This window comes from Chiloscyllium punctatum, chromosome 31 (assembly GCF_047496795.1).
Source record: "Chiloscyllium punctatum isolate Juve2018m chromosome 31, sChiPun1.3, whole genome shotgun sequence".
Lineage (NCBI taxonomy): Eukaryota > Metazoa > Chordata > Chondrichthyes > Orectolobiformes > Hemiscylliidae > Chiloscyllium > Chiloscyllium punctatum.
This window is the reverse complement of record NC_092769.1, coordinates 73,744,067-73,762,855: the sequence shown is the minus strand read 5'-3', so window position 1 is coordinate 73,762,855 and position 18,789 is coordinate 73,744,067. Positions and strand designations below refer to the sequence as shown.

Sequence of the window (18,789 nt, the reverse complement as noted above, 5' to 3'; positions counted from 1 at the left end):
AGGAATTTTCAGCATTGCTTCGCCTGAGGCCCACTGAAGATCTTACCTAGAAAGGTAACGAAACGTCTGGAAATGAACCTCCAAGCTCAGTGAGCAAACCTGCATTCAAAGCTATGTATGTGTTGGCAGGCTGTTGAAGTGCAGGAGGCTTCACAGTCATGATTCCAGATTCCATATATGAGCCATGGCAGCATGTAACTCCTTCCCTCTTGTCTCGCTCCTCCCCCAATCTAACCCACACACCCTCCCGCCCTCAACCAAAAGCAACTTTCTCTTCATGAAACAAATTGAAAATGAACCAAGCGATGCCTGTTTTGAAATCAGTGACTACCATGCTTTTGTCACAATAGGATGGGGGGGGTGGGGGGAGTTGTGGCAGGGCCTACCTTGGATGTGTGCAGCTCAGAGCTACGTCATGGGGAGTGCTCCCTTGCCCTGATCCAGCAGTCGCTGTGGGATTTCCTTTCTCAGAAGCATCTTTTCCCAAATCCATCATACACTGCAAAGGTCCATCTACTCCTTTGGGATTCTTGTTCATCTGGCTGCGTCATCTGGTGTGTTCTTTAGCGTTTTACGCTTCAGAGTTAATTCCAGGTATCCAGTAGTCTTTCTAAAAGCATCCAAGATGCCAGTGTTGTTCTAAATCATTTTGAAATGTTGTCCTGTCCATGTGGAAAGTAGGTCAAGACACCTAAGTTAGAAATATTAATTTTAAAATTGTTCATGGGATGTCAATATTGTTGGCTGCCCCATCCCCCCCAACCTTTCATTGCCCTCTATAATTGCCCTCTCTCAGTGAGACACCGCCTTAAGCTGCCGCAGTCTGTGTTGTACCGTTCACTGTACCCAAACACGTGGCTGCTGGGACATCCCGCAAGTTCCCCGCACTCTTGTAGTGGCAAAACTATTGGTGTGGCTGTTGACTGTGTGGATGACACAAAGATTGGTCGGAAAGGAAGCTGTGACGACGATATAGAAGGCTGCAAAGGGATAAAGACTGGTTAAGTGGTTGGGAGAACACTGAAAATCAAGCCCCAGGAGTTGTTCCAGAAATTGAAGCTTTTGAAAAGAATGCCCCAGATAACCTGTCTATCAGATCCAGGTTCACAGAAACCATGGACTAGGTTTCTCCACTTAACTGGAGTGATTGTTTCTGACAAATAGACTCTAACTGCGGCTAAACAGTTATGAAGTCTTGATGTATACCTCTACTAGTTGAAACTCAAATCTCTGGATAAACTCCCTCCTGTGTACAGACACACAAAGACAGACATAGATGGGGAAAGACAAAAACACGGGTATTGTGGATGGAGAGGTTAGCCAGGATGCAGGTTAGTGGTCCCTGTTCACAGGATCTCCTGAGTTGAATCTTGTACTGATCAGAAAGCTGCTTCTCAATCCTCTTCCTCCTCCACATGCTTCTAGGATGTGCTGGTTTACACTTAGAGGTCTCTGATACATCCAGTAAAAGTCATAGCTTAAACTAAGTGCTGAAGGGAAAGTAAACGGGTTTTAGTGGTTGTTACAGCAGAGAACAGTGAGAGCTCCTAAGCTTGCTGATGTCTGAAGGCTCCTCTCTACCTTTTTACAGCTCCAAGCTGCATAAAGTTAAAAAGTGAGGAGGTAATGTTGGAATTGTACAGAGCATTGGTCAGGCTACAGCTGGAGTACTGTGTGCAGTTCTGGTCACCTCACTACAGGAAGGATGTTATAGCATTGGAGGGGGTACAGAGGAGGTTCATCAGGATGTCGCCTGGAATGGAGACATTGAGCTATAAGGAGAGACAAGACAGGCTTGGATTGTTTGCTTTAGAGTGGAGAAGACTGAGGGATGACAAGATTAAGATGTATGAGATTATTAGAGTCATAGAGACGTACAGCACAGAAACAGACCCTTCGGTCCAAACTGTCCTTGCCAACCAGATATCCCAACCCAATCTAGTCCCACCTGCTAGCACCCAGCCCATATCCCTCCAAACCCTTCCTATTCATATACCCATCCAAATGCCTTTTAAAAGTCGCAATTGTACCAGCCTCCACCACTTCCCCAGCAGCTCATTCCATACACGCACTATCCTCTGTGTGAAAAAGTTGCCCCTTAGAACCCGTTTATATTTTTCTCCTCTCACCCTAAACCTACGCCCTCTAGTTCTGGACTCCCCGACCCCAGGGAAAAGACTTTGTCTATTTATCCTATCCATGCCCCTCATAATTTTGTAAACCTCTATAAGGTATGCACAGGGAGAATAGAGAGCAACGGTTCCCCTTGGTTGAGAGGTCAGTCATGAGAGGGAAAAGGTTTAGGGTAAAGGGCAAGAGATTCAGAGAGGATTTAGGGGAAAAAGCTTATTCATTTAGAGAATGGTAGGAATCTGGAATGTGCTGCCTGGGAAGGTAGTGAAGGCCAGAAACCTTACAACTTGCAAAAAGATAACTGGATGAGCACTTCAGGTATCATAACATTCTAGGATATGGGACAGGTGCAGGAAATTGGGATTAGTGCATCTTGGTAGTAGATATGTCAGTGCAGACTCAATGGCCTGAAGGGCCTTTCTGTACTTCCTGTGTATGGATCTATGAATAAACTGCTCTGCTATCCAGAACCAATCACATAGTTGTTTGTAATCACATGTTGGAGCAGGAGTAAAGGGCTTACTGGCCAACCTCTTGTCCTGTACGTTCCTGTATTAAATCATCTATAGGCATAAATATGTGCACCCAAGGAGGTTAAGGCTCTGCACAGAGATCAACAAATGAATCTTGAGGCTCTTTACATGCTCTAGACATCAGATCAGATAGTAAAAGGTTCTCTTGCTCTCATGCTATCTTTCTGCTCTCTCGGGAAAGCTCCAAGGAGATCAGGTCCCAGTTCACAGCAAGCTCATAGACACTGAGTAAAGCTAAACCTGTTAAGACTCAACTTTATTTCATCAAATAACAAAGAAATTTTCTGGTCTCAGGCACTTTACACTGAGCTATGTATTTCTGAAGTACAGTTTCTATTGGAATATAGGAAGTACAATGCTCAATTTGCACACAGGAGGCTTCCATGACCAGCAATTGGGTAATGGCTGAGGTCGTCTTTTCTTTAAGCAATGTCCGATCTCACAGCAATGCTGGTTCTGGGAGACCAGGGAGAGGTACCTCCACTGTTCCTCCGATGGCAACCATCGGGGTAGATAAGGGTATGGCTGGAGTTCCCCTGTTTGTCATTGCCTCTGACAGTCTGCCTTGATAGGGAGGTGCTGAAATCTCCCGATGATTTGCGCTTTATTAAAACTTTGTTTTTGCTGTTTACTGCAGGCAAGGGCAGGAAGCTGTCGGGTGACAGAGTGACATGCTTCTGGGTGCCCAGACCTTAGCTGGCAAGTACTGCCTGAGGTACAGCGTGTCTTCTCGGAGGATCTCCACAGCCTTATACAGGTGGGTGAACTGCCCTTGCTGCCATCTGGGGCCACTGCCCACAAGCCAAGAAAGTCTCTCAGCAAGATCCCAATGCATTCTCAACCCAGATTGTGTTAATTTTCTTTACATGTGGGATTTGAGCGTTGTCGGAGTGAGTGCCTTGCTGGCAAGGCCCATCCCCTAAATTGCCCCTTGAACTGAGCGGCTCACTCAGCCATTTCAAAGAGCAGGTCAGAGTCAACCACATCAGTGTGGGTCGGGACTCACATGTAGGCCAGACCAGATACGGATGGCAGATTTCTGTCCCTAAAGGACGAGAGTGCTTTCATACGCTACAAAAAAAACTGAAAGAAAGGCATGTGCAGAAAATCAGAAACAATGGGATTGTTTCTGACAATCGACAATGTTTTCATGGTCGTCATTAGACCCTTCATTTCCAGAGTTAATTTAATTCAAATTGCATCATCGGCCATGATGGCACTTGAGCATAGGTCCCCAGAATAATATCTAGGTCTCTGGATTCATAGTCTCGCGACTAGACCGTGGCCTTCCCATTATTTTGGTAGTGAGGTTGGTTGTCCTTGTTCCCTATGTTTTCTGTCCCAGGGTATGGATTCCACAGGCCTTACTCACTGATGGTCAGAACACCACACAGAAGCCGTGGTGGCAGCAACAGGGTGTTGGTGATAATGGACAGGAAGTCATCTCCCATCGTCGTTGGGCACTTGTTTTAAAGTCAAACAGCGCTAAATGACATCCATCCTTATTTCCTCAAAGGAGGTAGTGCCCTGCCTGTTGGCTAGAACTCTGAATGTGCACTACGTCCTGGTCTGTGGGACCCTGAATCCTCCTCCAACCGGTCGCAGTGGCATCATCTATGTCCAAACACTCCAGAGTCTGTCTGAGCTGACTGTCGGAAGATTCATCACCCAGAAAACATTTGAAGTATGCACTGATGGAGCCTTCCAAACAATGAAGATCTGTGGAGACGGACAAGCCCAGCAGTGTGTCTTTGGGGAGACAGTTGCCTCCTTTCGAAGGAGCCAGGAGCCAGGATGCTCGGCTGAAACGCCCAGAGCAAGGAAAGACCTTTTGCAGCCTGCATTCCTCGATCGGAATCTGACAACTCAGACTGAAGTCGATGGGTTCTTTGTTGGACGATGAGTGTTTTCTGTCAGAGATGTTTGCAGCCCACAGGGAGGCCATTCGGCCCGCTGCCTGTCTGTGTCTAAGGCCCTTGCTGTGTGGCCTATTGAAATGCCCAGATCATTGTCCAACCCTTGTAGAATTGTATTACAACAACCCATGGAGATAAATGCTGTGCTTTTGTGTTTTCTCTCTTGGCCAGGTCCAGTGGCGAGGATTATTACTCCGTCCTTGGCATCAAACCTGACGCGACTCTTAAGCAGATCAAGCAGGCCTTCCTTGACCAGTCAAAGAAGGTAGGCATAGTTTGTTTAAATTTGTCTGGCGCGTACCACGTGACCTTTACAGGCCACTGACAGCAATGGCAAAAGGTGACATCTCTCCAACCTGGAGTCGGAACCGTGCAAGCAATTTCCTGGGTTCCTCCCTGACCGCATGGTCCCTGTACCTCATGGGAGGGTGCATCAAATTGTCACTTGGTGGTGCAGAATTCGAGCACTGCTGAAAAAAAGAAGGCACTTTGTCTCTATTGTTCCCTCGTTAACTCATCAGGACCGAATCACAAGAATGCCATATCACAAAGGGCTCAGCAATTTATACTGCGTGGGAAAAGGCTGTTGATTGGTTGACATGTGATTGGTAGAAAATGCTACAGGAAGCAATTCACCACCAAAATTGGACTTAAATTCAAGGTCGGCGCTGATTGGGTAAGGCGGTCTCCCAAGATTTTGTTTCCATGAAGAGAGCCCACTGTGTGGATATGGCCTTGTTGTTTGCCATGAGCAGTGATTATATGTAACATGTATAACAGGTCAGCTTGGGGGGGGAGATGGAAGGAGAGCTACAGGCCTTGGGGGGGAGGGAGGCAAGCTACAGGCCTGGAAGGTGGGGTGGGGGGTTGTTAGCGGTGGGATTTGCTAACTGCAGAATTACCCGTCTTTGACCTGCTTCAGTTACCACGGTATACTTCCTCTGTCAAGGAGAACAAACCTGCAGACTGTGCTCTAGATGTGACCTTACTGATTCAGCAGGTCCACCCTACTCAGCCATTCCATTCCCCTTTCAATAAGGTCATCATTCCATTTGCCTTCCCAGTCACTCACTGTATCTGCATGTCCACACCTGCATGTGATTCAGGTATTAATACACCCTGACACAGGAGTGCCACCGCAGTGTTGAAGGAGTGCTGCACTGTCGGACGATCAGTGCTGAAGGAGTGCCGCATTATTGGAGGGTCAGTGCTGAGGGAGTGCCGCATTGGAGGGTCAGCGCTGAGGGAGCGCTGCACTATCAGTGGGTCAGTGCTGAGGGAGCGCTGCAATGTTGGAGTGTCAGAACTGAGGGAGTGGGCACTGTCGGAGGGTTAGCACTGAGGGCGTGCTGCACTGTCAGAGGGTCAGCACTGAGTGAGCGCTGCACTGTCAGTGGGTCAGTGCTGAGGGAGTGGGCAATGTCGGACAGTCACTGCTGAGGGAGTGCCGTAGTGTCGGAGGGCTAGTGTCGAGGGAGCGAGCACTGTCATGGGGTCAGTGCTGAGGGAGTGCTGCACTGTCAGATGGTCCGTGCTGAGGGAGTGCTGTAGTGTCGGAGCATCAGTGCTGATGGAGTGCCATAGTGCCGGAGGGTCAGTGTCGAGGGAGTGCTGTAGTGTCGGAGGGTCAGTGCTGAGGGAGTGCTGTAGTGTCGGAGCATCAGTGCTGATGGAGTGCCATAGTGTCGGAGGGTCAGTGTCGAGGGAGTGCTGTAGTGTCGGAGGGTCAGTGCTGATGGAGTGCCATAGTGTCGGAGGGTCAGTGTCGAGGGAGTGCTGTAGTGTCGGAGGGTCAGTGTCGAGGGAGTGCTGTAGTGTCGGAGGGTCAGTGCTGAGGGAGTGCTGTAGTGTCGGAGCATCAGTGCTGAGGGAGTGCCATGGTATCGGAGGGTCAGTGTCGAGGGAGTGCCGCACTGCCAGAGGGTCAGTCCACAGTATTTGGTAATCTCTCAGTGGCCCCTTGCCCCTGAGGGAACCACATATATAGTATGCCATCACCACCCCCTCCTTTCATGTCTCTCTGTGCTTTTCTCTTGTTTATCCTGCTTTGTGACTGTAACCATCTTGAATTTCCTCCAAAATCACTTCTCAGTCTACATAGGTTTCCCTTTCCCCATAATCACAAGAGCATCAATTGAGACTTGCTCAAAGAATTCCACTGTTTTAAAATGACCCCCACCTGCATGTGGTATTTTTTGCCATAACCTTTGTGTCATTGTTATTGGTCTCCAGCAATTCCAGATAAACTCTTTGTTTTTATTCCACGTACCTCAAAACGGCGGCGGCTTGTGGTCTCCGGACAGTTTTCACTGTATCTCTACATATATGTGACAATAAAAAAAAGCGAACTCTCTGAATCTGCAGCCCAACTCCCGACACACTTGGATTTTCCTTCTAAACTCATTCAGCTCCAACTGCCATTCTCCCACTCCCGGACTTGACGACCAAGGAAGGCGAATTCATATTGTGTGGCCAATCAGATTATGAAAGTGGTGAGCAACTGCCTTTTTGAGTTTCTGTCATCCTTGAGATCTAGGGACCCCCACACAGTGCTGTTAGGGAGGGACTTCCAGGATTTTGACCCAATAACACTGAAGGAACGGCGATATATTTCCCGGTGAGGATGGTGAATGACTTTGACAGGAACTGGCAGGGTTTGGTGTTCCCTGTATCTGTTGCCCTTGTTCTTCTCGATGTTAGAGGTCACGAGTTTGGAAGGTGCTGTGGAAGAACCCTGTATGAGTTGCTGCAGTGCATCTTGTGGATGGCATAGCTCGTGCTACTGAGCATCGGTGGTGAAGGAAGTGGATGCTTGTGGGTGTGATGCCAATTACATGGGCTGCTTTGTCCTGGATGGTGTCAAGCTTCTTGAGTGTTTTTGGCGCTGCACCTATTCAGGGCAAGTGGGGAGTATTCCATCACACTCCTAGCTTGTAGCTGGTGGACAGGCTTTGAGGAGTCAGGAGAGAATGACTCACTGCAGGATTCCCAGCTGCTCACGGCTTGTGCTTGCAACCAATGTGTGTATATGGCAAGTCCAGTTCAGTTTCTGATCAATGGTAACCCCCCTCCAAGATGTTCTAAGTGATGGTAATGACATTGAATGTCAAGGGTTGATGGTTAGATTCTATCTTGTTGGAGATGGCCATTGCCTAGTGCTAACATTATACAAATGTCACTTGCTGTACATCAAGCCAGGTCCAGCTGCATGTAAGCATAGGTTGGTTCAATATTTGAGGGGTCAGGAATGATGCCGAATATTGTGCAGACCATCAGTGAACATCCCAGTGTCTGACCTGACAGTGGAGGGAATGCTCTGTGCTTCCAATGCCCAATAGGTTTGTGATTCCTGACCCCTTTGACACGACCAAGGGAGGTCAGCCTGAGTAGGTGTATCCTGTTACTGCATAACCACAGGAACGTCAATGTTTCAGCATTTAATCCGGGCATGGCCTGCAAACTGGCTCTGCAAACGTACACTGCTTTGAAGAGGGATCACTGGACTCGAAACATTAACACTGGTTCTCTCTCCACCAGCGCTGCCAGAGCCTGCTGAATTTCTCCAGGACTCTGCGTGGTCGTTCTGTATTGTAACCCGCTGCTTGCTACTTCTGTCATTGTGAATTTTTAGACCAGCAGATGGCTCCACAATGACTTGACTCTTCTGCTCCTTTTTGGAAAATAAGCTTTCATTTCCAGTGAATAATTATTTTTAAAAACTTATTCCCCAATGGTTTGTTAGCATGTGCACTCCCCGGACAGTGCTTATCAAGGGATCAGGAACTCACCCAGTCTCCATGTCAAGAGTTCAAGCAGGCCGTTCAGCCCATCTGCCCTGTACTGGTCTTTCAGCTCCACACGAGACTCCTCCCAACCTCTACCCATCTCCCTTCACCAATTATCCACTGCCCCACATCTCCCCATCTCCTCCTCCACTCCCCAAGGGGGCCCGTTCCATATTCACCCCCCACTGTCTGGTTAAAGAGGGGTCTCCCAGTTGGATTGCTCACGTTGATGGAGGTTGAGTAGTGCACAGTCTCAGACCTGCAGGTTCGATTCCCACTCCTGGGCTTGACCAAGGGAGGTGCACTCAGATTGCAGCTGAGCAAATGGTGTAACTCCCTCCCACAGCACAATGGTGTCAGGCAAGAAGTGCAGGAGAGAGATTTCTGCTCAGCCAAGTATTGGAAAGCATTTACTTACAGTGTAGGACTACCACAGTGAATGGTAAGGTCTTGGGGAGTGTTATAGGACAAGGAGATCTAGCGGTACAGTTTCACAGTTCCTTGAAAGTGGCATCACAGGTAGACAGGTGGTGAAGAAGGCATTTCGCACACTTACCTTCATTGAGGATAGGAGTTGGGACATCTTGTTGCAGCTGTACAAGAGATTGGTAACAGCACATTTAGAATACTGCATGCACTTGTCATTGTCCTAGTGTAGATAGGATGTTATTAAACTAGAACGAATGCAGAAAAGATTCACCAGGATGCTGCCTGGACTGGCAGGGTTGAATTGTAAGGAGAAGCTGGATAGGCTGGGACTTCTTCCCTGGAACGTAAGAGACTGAGGGGTGACCTTTATAGAGGTCTACACAATCGTGAGAGGCACTGATAAGGTAGATAGCCAACAGCTATTCCCCAGGGTGGGGGAGTCTAAAACTAGAGGGCAAAGGTTTAAGGTGAGAGGGGAAACATTTAAAAGGGACCTGAGGGTCACCCTTTTCATACAGAGGGTGGTGAGTGCCTGGAACTGCCTGCCAGAGATAGTGGTGGAAGTGAGTACAATTTTGTCATTGAAGAAACATTTGGACAGATACGTGGATGGGGTAGGTATGGAGGGATGTGGACCAAAGCAGGCAAGTGGGACTAGATTAATTGTGAAAGCGTGGACAATTTGGGCTGAAGGATCCTGCTGTTTCCAAGCTCAAGATTTCTGTGTCTCTATGGAAGTCTCCTCCATCCCTCTCCATAGCGCCAGGCTGCAACATTGAAGTAAAGATGCATATTGTCTCAAGCTCCTGTCTCCTCCAGAGGTTTTCAACCCAAACAAACTTCATTCCCAATTTATTGAGACACTGCTCAGTTCAGTCTTCAGCTGCCTGTGTCCCACAGCCTGTTCCATCTTGGCTTATACTCTATCGGTCTGGAGTCATCCTCATTTAGCATTGCTGCATTTGATCCAAAATGATTCAAAAAGCAGAGAGGTGTATTTATGTAGAAACAGACAATCCAAAATATGTCACGGCCTCTGGTTTACTGTAGGAAACGCACACAGCAAGCGACCACAATTAACACTGTGATAATCTCACAGTTCATTTAGCAGCGTACTCTCAGCACTGACCCTCCGACAATGCCCGCTCCTCAGCGCTGACCCTCAGACAGTGTGAGGTTCCCTCAGCGCTGACCCTCCGACAATTCGAGGCTCCCTCAGCACTGACCCTCAGACAGTGTGAAGCACCCTCAGTACTGACTCTCTGACAAAGCCCACTCCCTCAGCACTGACCCTCTGACAGTGTGAGGCACCCTCAGCACTGACTCTCCGACAAAGCCCACTCCCTCAGCACTGACCCTCTGACAGTGTGAGGCACCCTCAGCACTGACTCTCCGACAAAGCCCGCTCCCTCAGCACTGACCCTCTGACAGTGCCCGCTCCCTCAGCACTGACCCTCCGACAGTGCAAGGCTCCCTCAGCGCTGACCCTACGATAATGTGGCGCTCCCTCAGCGCTGACCCTACGATAGTGCAGTGCTCCCTCAGCATAGATCCTACGATAATGCGGCGCTCCTTCAGCACTGACCCTCCGATAGTGCGGTGCTCCCTCAGCACTGACCCTCCAACTGAGCAGCGCTCCCTCAGCGCTGAGCCTCCGACAGTGCAGCGCTCCCTCAGCACTGACCCTCTGACAGTGCGGTTCTCCCCCAGAGCTGACTTTACGATAGTGCGGCGCTCCCTCAGCGCTGACCCTACGGTAGTGTGGCACTCCCTCAGCGCTGACCTCCCGATAGTGCGGCACTCCTTCAGCGCTGAGCCTCCAACAGTGCAGCATTCCCTCAGCACTGACCCTGTGACAGTGTCCACTCCTTCAGCACTGACCCTCCGCCAGTGCGGTGCTCCCCCAGAGCTGTCCCTATGGTAGTGCAGCGCTCCCTCAGCACTGTCCGTATGATAGTGCGGCACTCCCTCAGTGCTGACCCTATGATTGTGCAGCGCTCCCTCAGCGTTGACCCTACGACAGTGCAGTGCTCCCTCAGCACCAACCCTCCAACAGTGTGCCACTCCCTCAGCACCGACCCTCCAACAGTGCGCCACTCCCTCAGCGCCAAATCCTCCAACAGTGCGGCACTCCCTCAGCACCGACCCTCCGACAGTGCGCCACTCCCTCAGCACCGACCCTCTGACAGTGTGCCACTCCCTCAGCACTGACCCTCCGACAGTATGCCACTCCCTCAGCACTGACCCTCCAACAGTGCCCACTCCCTCAGCACCGACCCTCCGACAGTGTGCCACTCCCTCAGCACCAACAGTGCGCCACTCCTTCAGCACCGACCCTCCAACAACATGCCACTCCCTCAGCACCAACCCTCCGACAGTGTGCCACTCCCTCAGCACCAATCCTCAACAGTGTGCCACTCCCTCAGCACCGACTGTCCGACGGTGCGCCACTCCCTCAGTACCAATCTCCAACAGTGCGGCACTCTATCAGCACTGACTCTGGAATGGTGTGGCACTCCTTCAGTACTGACCCTTCAGTACTGACCCTTCAAATGTGCAGCACCCTCTCTGGACTGACTCTGGCCGTGTCTGCTTCAGTTTTCAAGCTCAAGCCCTGGAGTGGGACTTGAATCTGGAACTTTCCGGTTCAGACACAAGTGAGTGGTGTGCAGATCCACAGCAGATGCTGAAGTGTTTCTATATTTAAAGAAACTTTGGAGATATAGTATATCATAAAAGCAGGGAGAGCTGGACAAACTCAGCAGATGTGGCAGCATCTGTGAACAGTTCACATTGTGAATCCAACATGACGCATCTCCGAAGATTCAGAGAACAATCACTGGACTCACAACATTGGATCTGTCTCTCTCCACAGATGCTGCCAGGGCTGCTGAGATTCTCCAGTTCTCCCCGTTCATGTCCCTAGAGTCGCTGTAACGCTTTGCAACCAAAACGCAGCACAGAGAACTGTTCACAAAGGGAGGTGGTGGTGGTGGTAGTGGAGTTGTAATGTCACTGGTCTCCCAGTGCAGGGTCCGAGACTAATATTCAGTAGGCATCAGATCAAATCCCACCCTGGCTGATGGTCAACTTCAAAGTGACTAAAATTAGAGTCTGGAATTTTTTTAAAAATGGTCTAGTCACAGCGTGCTAACCGCTGCCGATTGTAATAGAAGCCCTTCTGGTTCACCAGTATCCTCTCAGCATAATAACTGCCATCCTCTAGGATCATGTTTTGACTCCAGATAGGCAGCAATGAGTATAACCACCTCTTGAAATGAAGCTGGCAAGTCGTTCAGTTCAAAGGCCAGCTACCGACGTGGACAACCGATGTTACCTTCACTGGTGCTGTGCACGCCCTACGATTTTTTAAAATACACATCATGCTGTGATGCTTGATGCCCCTGTCAGGGCCAGGCTGAGAGGAGGGTGCCCAGTAAATGGCTGGCGCCAGAGTGATGCAGACTCTAGGCAGCCCTCGGTTGGCGCACTCTCGCCACGCAGGATGCCAGCTAAGCTCCTGCGCTTGTGGCATGGTTACTGCAGGCTCGGTCCGAATGCATCTCTTAATCAGTTGGCTGAGCAGGGAGCTGCAAAATGTAAAAATCACTGTGTTTACACACTGTGTAATAACTCTGCTTGTTCCTGATAAAGGCTGAACTCATTTGCTGAGGAATGTTATGATTGGATCGGGTCTGCTGTTGAACTCGAGATAAAAAAAAACAACCAATTTGCAGCTCTCTCTCTCTCTCTCTCTCTCTCTCTCTCTCTCTCTCTCTCTCTCTCTGTTCCATGCAGCACCACTCAGTGCAAACAGCAAATGTGCTCTCCAGCAAGTGAGTTTTTATATTTTCTGTTTTTTTTGGTTTGTTTGGCATGAGGAGTCACGGGAATCCTCATCAGGGTGACAAGGATGGCTGAGGTGAGCTTCCGAATGGAAGCAAAACATGCTGCAGGGATCAGGAATTCCACGCGGCCGGAATGAACCTGAGCTAAAAGGCCTTGGGCTGCACTGGAAATAGAAGCAAGGGAAAGCCATTCGACCCCTCAATTCACTTGACCGTAGCTGACCTACCTCACCCGTTTTCCTGCACTATCCCTCGATATCTTCAATATTGAGAAACCTGTGATCACTGTGTTCGACATTCACAATGACTGAGCCTTCATTGCCCGCTGAGGGAGAGAATTTCAATGATACACCACTCTCTTGAAGAAGTTCCTCCACTTCTCAATCCAAAATGGCCGACCTACTGGCTGAGTGAATAAAGCTCTCCTCAACTCTCCTCTCGTCCTCCATCCTCTGAGCTTCAATCTATTCCTGTTTTTTTAAAAAATATTTGTTTGTGGGATGTGGACATCGCTGCCTGGCAAGCGTTTATTGCCTGTCCCTAGTTGCCCTTGAGAAGGTGGTGGTGAGCCACTTCTTGACATGTTGACTAATGGGAAAATGTACCTTCATGTCCACCCTATCCAAGTACCTCACAATCTTCTATATCGCCAGGTCGATTCACTGTTGATGAATGTTCTATCTGGGATTCTGCATTAAAGAATCTTACTAATTTCTCCATCAGTTTCCACAGCTTCAGAACAGGAGGTGATGATAAAACCCAAATTAGAGGAGCACAGAGATTTCAAAGGGTCATAGAGTCATAGAGATGTACCATAGGAACTGGAGGAGGTGACAGAGATAGGGAGGGGGTGTAGGGGCCGGAGGAGGTTTACAGAGATAGGGAGGGGGATGTAGGAGCTGGAGGGGGTTACAGAGATCGGGAGGGGGTGTAGTGGCCGGAGGAGGTTTACAGAGATAGGGAGGGGATGTAGGGGCCGGAGGAGGTTTACAGAGATAGAGAGGGGGATGTAGGAGCTGGAGGGGGTTACAGAGATCGGGAGGGGGTGTAGGGGCCGGAGGAGGTTTACAGAGATAGGGGGTGTAGGGACCGGAGGGGGTTACAGAGATAGGGAGGGGGTGTAGGGGCCGGAGGAGGTTTACAGAGATAGGGAGGGGGATGTGAGCTGGAGGTGGTGTAGAAGCTGGAGGGGATGTACATATGGAGGGGGTTTAGGGGGTGACAGAGATAGGGAGGGGGATGTAGGAGCTGGAGGGGGTTACAGAGATAGGGAGGGGGATGTAGGAGCTGGAGGGGGTTACAGAGATAGGGAGGGGGTGTAGGGGCTGGAGGAGGTTTACAGAGATAGGGAGGGGGATGTAGGAGCTGGAGGGGGTGTACATGGATATGGAACATGTAAGAACTGGAGGGCGTGTACGTAGATAGGGAGGGGGTGTAGGAACTGGAGGGGGTGTACAGAGCTAAGGAGGGGCTGGAGAATGTGACAGATAGGGAGGGATGTAGGGGCTGGAGGAGGTGACAGACATAGGGAGGTGGTGTTGGAGCTGGAGAAGGTGACAGAGATAATGAGGGATGTAGGGGCCAGAGGAGCTAACAGAGAGAAGGAGGGGGTTTAGGGACTGGAGGAGGTTACGGAGCCAGGGAGGAGTGTAGAGGCTGGAGGAGATCAGACAGATAGGGAGGAGTGTAGGGCGGCTGGAGGAGGTCAGAGAGATTGGGAGGGCAGCGTGCTGGCTGAATGTGTGTTGGAGAAATGAGGAAGGTGTGAGAATGTGGGGCCCTTCACCAAGGGCCAGTGTTATGAAGGAAGGGTTCGGGGATTCTGAAGGAGCTATAGATAGGCCTGCCCACGAAGGTGCTCTCAGAGCTACCCCTCCTTCCTGTAGGTAAAGGGTGGAGCATAGTAGTCGGACCACTTTTGCCTTGGCAGGGGTGGAGGGGAGCACACATTTGTGTTGGCTTGTCCATAGCGCTGGCACACCTTGGTGACCCCCCACCCTTTCCCTGCTGTGAGGGGCCATTGCGAGAGGTGCATGCAGCAAGTTCCCGGGCCCGGCATGACAGCTGATGAGCTCAAACTCCTTTGAAACACTGTCTTCCCTAACCCCCCCCAGGCAGAGTCAGAGCAGGCTGGGCATGTTGTGAAACCTTATCTGAGGTTCCTTTGAAATGGTCATTTGGGTGATTCAGAGTGGGGATGGGGGACCATTGTTCCTGGTTTGCCGCCTCCCTGTGGGCTCCTGATCAGCAGCCGCAGATAGCGGCACTCAGCGCTGCCTTGTCACTGCGCCAATCACCCTGGCTCCTTTCAAAAGGGCTGAGGCAGCAGCAAGTCTCTATTGTTCACCCAGCGACGGAGGGCAGAAACATGCTCACCGTCCGCACCCACCCCCCACTTCAGAAGCCACATTCCCTAGCCTTTTGTATGGGAGTGTAATGAGGTACATCCACAGTGTTGACACACCAACCCCAAACAACAGCAGAAGGGCTTTCACAGTCCGCGTCGTGCTTCACATCCCTTCAACAGAATGGAATTCCTGCGCTGTGAAAGGATTGTTCTCCGATCAGGCCAGGCGCTGTTTAACCCTTCGAGGGACTGAGCTTCAGCGGGCAAACCAGGTTCCACAGGAACCTACTAGACCCAGCCTTCGATCATCCCTGAGCTCCTCACTACAAGACAGTCACCGGTAGGGTCATCGATACCTGCCTGCCAGCAAGAAATCCAATTGAAGGAAACATCACCTCCCCCCACCCAAATAAAAGGGAGCTCGGGGGTGTGGGAGGCAGGTATCTCGGATTCACTCCCTCAACGGGTGGTCAGAGTGAATGGGGAAAGCTAGATAAACACACAAGGGAGGAATGGAACCAGCCACTACATTAGCAAGGTAGAACAGACTGGACTTAGAGAATCTTATAGAATCCCTACATGTAGAAACAGGCCCTTTGGCCCAACAAGTCCACACCGACCCTCCAAAGAGTAATCCACCCAGACCCATTCCCCTACTATCCTATATTTACCTTTACTAATGCACCTAATCTACACATCCCTTAACATGATGGGCAATTTACCCTAACCTGCACATCTTTGGAATGTGGGAGGAAACCCACACAGAGATGGGGAGAATGTGCAACTCCACACAGTCAGTCGCCCCAGACTTGTGGTTAACAATGTGGTGTTGTCGTGTTCGGTTTACTGGACTCTTAACCCACCCAGGGTAATGCCGCGGGTTCGAATTCCCCTTCAGTAATGGGAGGAATTTAAGTTCACTAAAGAACGTTGGCAATAGCTTTGACTATTAATCCAGAGACCCAGGTAATGTTCTGGGGACCCAGGTTAAAATCCCGCCACGGCAGGATTGCCGTGAATTCAATTTTGAACTGAGAATTTTTAAAATCTTGAACTTAAGAATGGAATGATGACCGTGAAACCCTGTTGATTGTTAGAAACATTAGACTGAACCATCTGGTTTTGGTCTCCAAATTTGAGGAAAGACATTCTGGCTGTTGAGAGAGTGCAGCGTAGGTTCACGAGGTCAATTCCTGGAATGGCGGGGCTATCTTACACTGAAAGATTGGAGCGACTGGGCTTGTATACCCTTGAGTTTAGAAGACTGAGAGGGGATCTGATTGAGGCGTATAAGATTATTAAAGGATTGGACACTCTGCAGGCAGGAAGCATGTTTCCGCTGATGGGTGAGTCCCGAAACAGAGGACACATTTTAAAAATAAGGGGTAGGCCACTGAGAACAGAGTTAAGGAGAAACTTTTTCATTCAGTGAGCAATGGATATATGGAATGCTCTGCCCCAGAAGGCAGTGGAGGCCAAGTCTCTGGATACTTTCAAGAAAGAGTTGGATAGAGCTCTTAAGGATAGTGGAATCAAGGGTTATGGGGATAAGGCAGGAACAGGATACTAATTAAGGATGATCAGCCATGATCATAATGAATGGTGGTGCGAGCTCAAAGGGCAGAATGGCCTACTCCTGCACCTATTGTCTGGCTGAAATGGGACTCCAGACCCACAGCAGTATGGTTGACTCTTAACTGCCCTCCGGGCAACTAGGGATGCGGCAATAAATTGCTGGCCTAGCCAGCGACACCTCATCCCATGAATAAAGCAGTCTGGAATTGAAAGCTAGTCTCAGTAAAGGTGACCAGGAAACTGTCATTGATTGTGTTAAGGTCTCATCTGACTCACTGCCCTTTAGGGAGGGAAATCTGCCATCCTTACCCGGGCTGGACCTACACATGTCTCCAGACCGCATAGTAGCGTGGTCTGCCTGTGAACCGGCCGGACGAGCCACTCAGCCTCAAAGGTAGTTAGAGACGGGTGGCACTGCTGGGCCTTGTCCCCACCATCCACCTCCCATGAAAGATTCAAGAAGACCAAATCTCCTTCAGAGAGAATGGGCCAGGCACGAAGAAAGACTCGCCTTTCTCTAGCACCTTTCACCACCTCAGGACATCCCCGTCGTACCTGACCAGCTGATCGAGTGCTTCTGAAACTGGGAAGCCAACTTGTGCACAAGCTCTCACACGCAGCTGCGATATAAGGACCCAGGTCATTGCTTTTGTAAAATCAATTCAGCGATAAGTCTCGGGAAAAGAGAGAGACACACACACACAGACAGAGACAGACACAGGCACACGCACACACAGATGCATGCACACACACAGACACACTCACACACAGACACATCCCTCCAGCCCTGGAATCATTTAGATGGGTCAGATGGTGCTTGTCCAAAAAGCCAATCCTGAGACATTGCTGCACTCCCTCAGCAGTGGCAGTAAAGGTTCTTGTGGGAACTCTGGTGCAGCAGGGTAACCTGTCCAAAGAAGAAGAGAGTTTTTAAAATTTGTTGTTTTTCCCGTGGCTAGTGGTTCCTTTGTGTTCGACAATCTGCGCATACATCAGCAAAAGCGTGACAGCTGCCTGTGTGCAGGCTGTTTCAGTCAGGCTTGATGGCTGACGATGATACAGGCCGTGAGGCCTCAATGGGATCTTGGGGCCTCCTCAGACCCGCAAATGCATAAACACACACACATATGCACAGGGCAATTTGCTAAGCTCCGTGAGGGAATGTGGGGTGGCGGGGGGAGGGGGAGCCTTAAATATATATCCACAAGGACTCTGACCCCACAGTTCTCTGTGGCAAGGAGTTCCAAAAACCCTCAGAGAAGGAAGAAACTCTTCCTCAACTCAGTCTTAAATTGATGTCCCTTTCAGTAACATCATACTGCAGCGATTGTAGCTTCAATCCCACCTTCCCACCAGTGACTCCCTTGTTAGTCAGAATCTGCTCCAACCAGAGGTGAGGAAGGATTTCTTCACTCCGAATCTTTCAAGTTCTATTCCCCGGGGAGTCCGGAATCTTGAATACGTTCAAGGCTTCGAGATGGACAGACTTCTGATCAACAAGGAAGTCAGAGGTTGTCGGTTGAGATGCGGGATGGGATTGGGACAAGGAGACTGGACAGTAGAGTTAATCAAACTAGGCAGGATCGTATTGAATGGTTAGGTAACAGAGGAAATGATGGCTCATCATCTCAGCCAGTGATCTTACTAGTATTCCCATTGGTGGGCTAGCTCTGATTCTAATTGCAGTGTGGTGCTCCCGACTATGTAATACTCCTGTCGGTGTTGTCAGTGCTAGTAAAGTGGCTGTTTGTGCCAGACTGGGGGTGACTGAGTGTGTCTGTGTATGTGCCCATGACTGAGTATGTGTGTGTATTCATGTGTGTATATGTGACTGAGTGTACCTGTACATTTGTGTGTGTGTGTGTATGGTACGGAGTATGTCTGCATGTATTCATGTGTGTATATGTGACTGTGTGCCTGTACATTTGTGTGTGTGTGTGTGTATGGTACGGAGTATGTCTGTATGTATTCATGTGAGTATATGTGACTGTGTGCCTGTACATTTGTGTGTGTGTGTGTGTGTGTATGGTACGGAGTATGTCTGTATGTATTCTTGTGTGTATATGTGACTGAGTGTACCTGTACATTTGTGTGTGTGTGTATGGTACGGAGTATGTCTGTATTTATTCATGTGTGTATATGTGACTGAGTGTACCTGTACATTTGTGTGTGTGTGTGTGTGTGTATGGTACGGAGTATGTCTGTATGTATTCTTGTGTGTAT

The 18,789-nt window shown here is 49.7% G+C and overlaps 1 protein-coding gene across 2 annotated transcripts in view; it reads left to right on the top strand.

Moving 5' to 3' along the window:
• dnajc4 (DnaJ (Hsp40) homolog, subfamily C, member 4) overlaps nucleotides 1-18,789 on the top strand; it is a 102,444-nt gene that overhangs the window by 10,253 nt on the left and 73,402 nt on the right. For both annotated transcript variants that reach the window (XM_072551063.1, XM_072551065.1), the window contains exons 2-3: nucleotides 3,304-3,423; nucleotides 4,754-4,847. In XM_072551063.1, coding sequence (XP_072407164.1) covers nucleotides 3,338-3,423; nucleotides 4,754-4,847 — 180 coding nt within the window. In that variant the 5' untranslated portion in view covers nucleotides 3,304-3,337. The remainder of the gene's footprint in view (nucleotides 1-3,303; nucleotides 3,424-4,753; nucleotides 4,848-18,789) is intronic.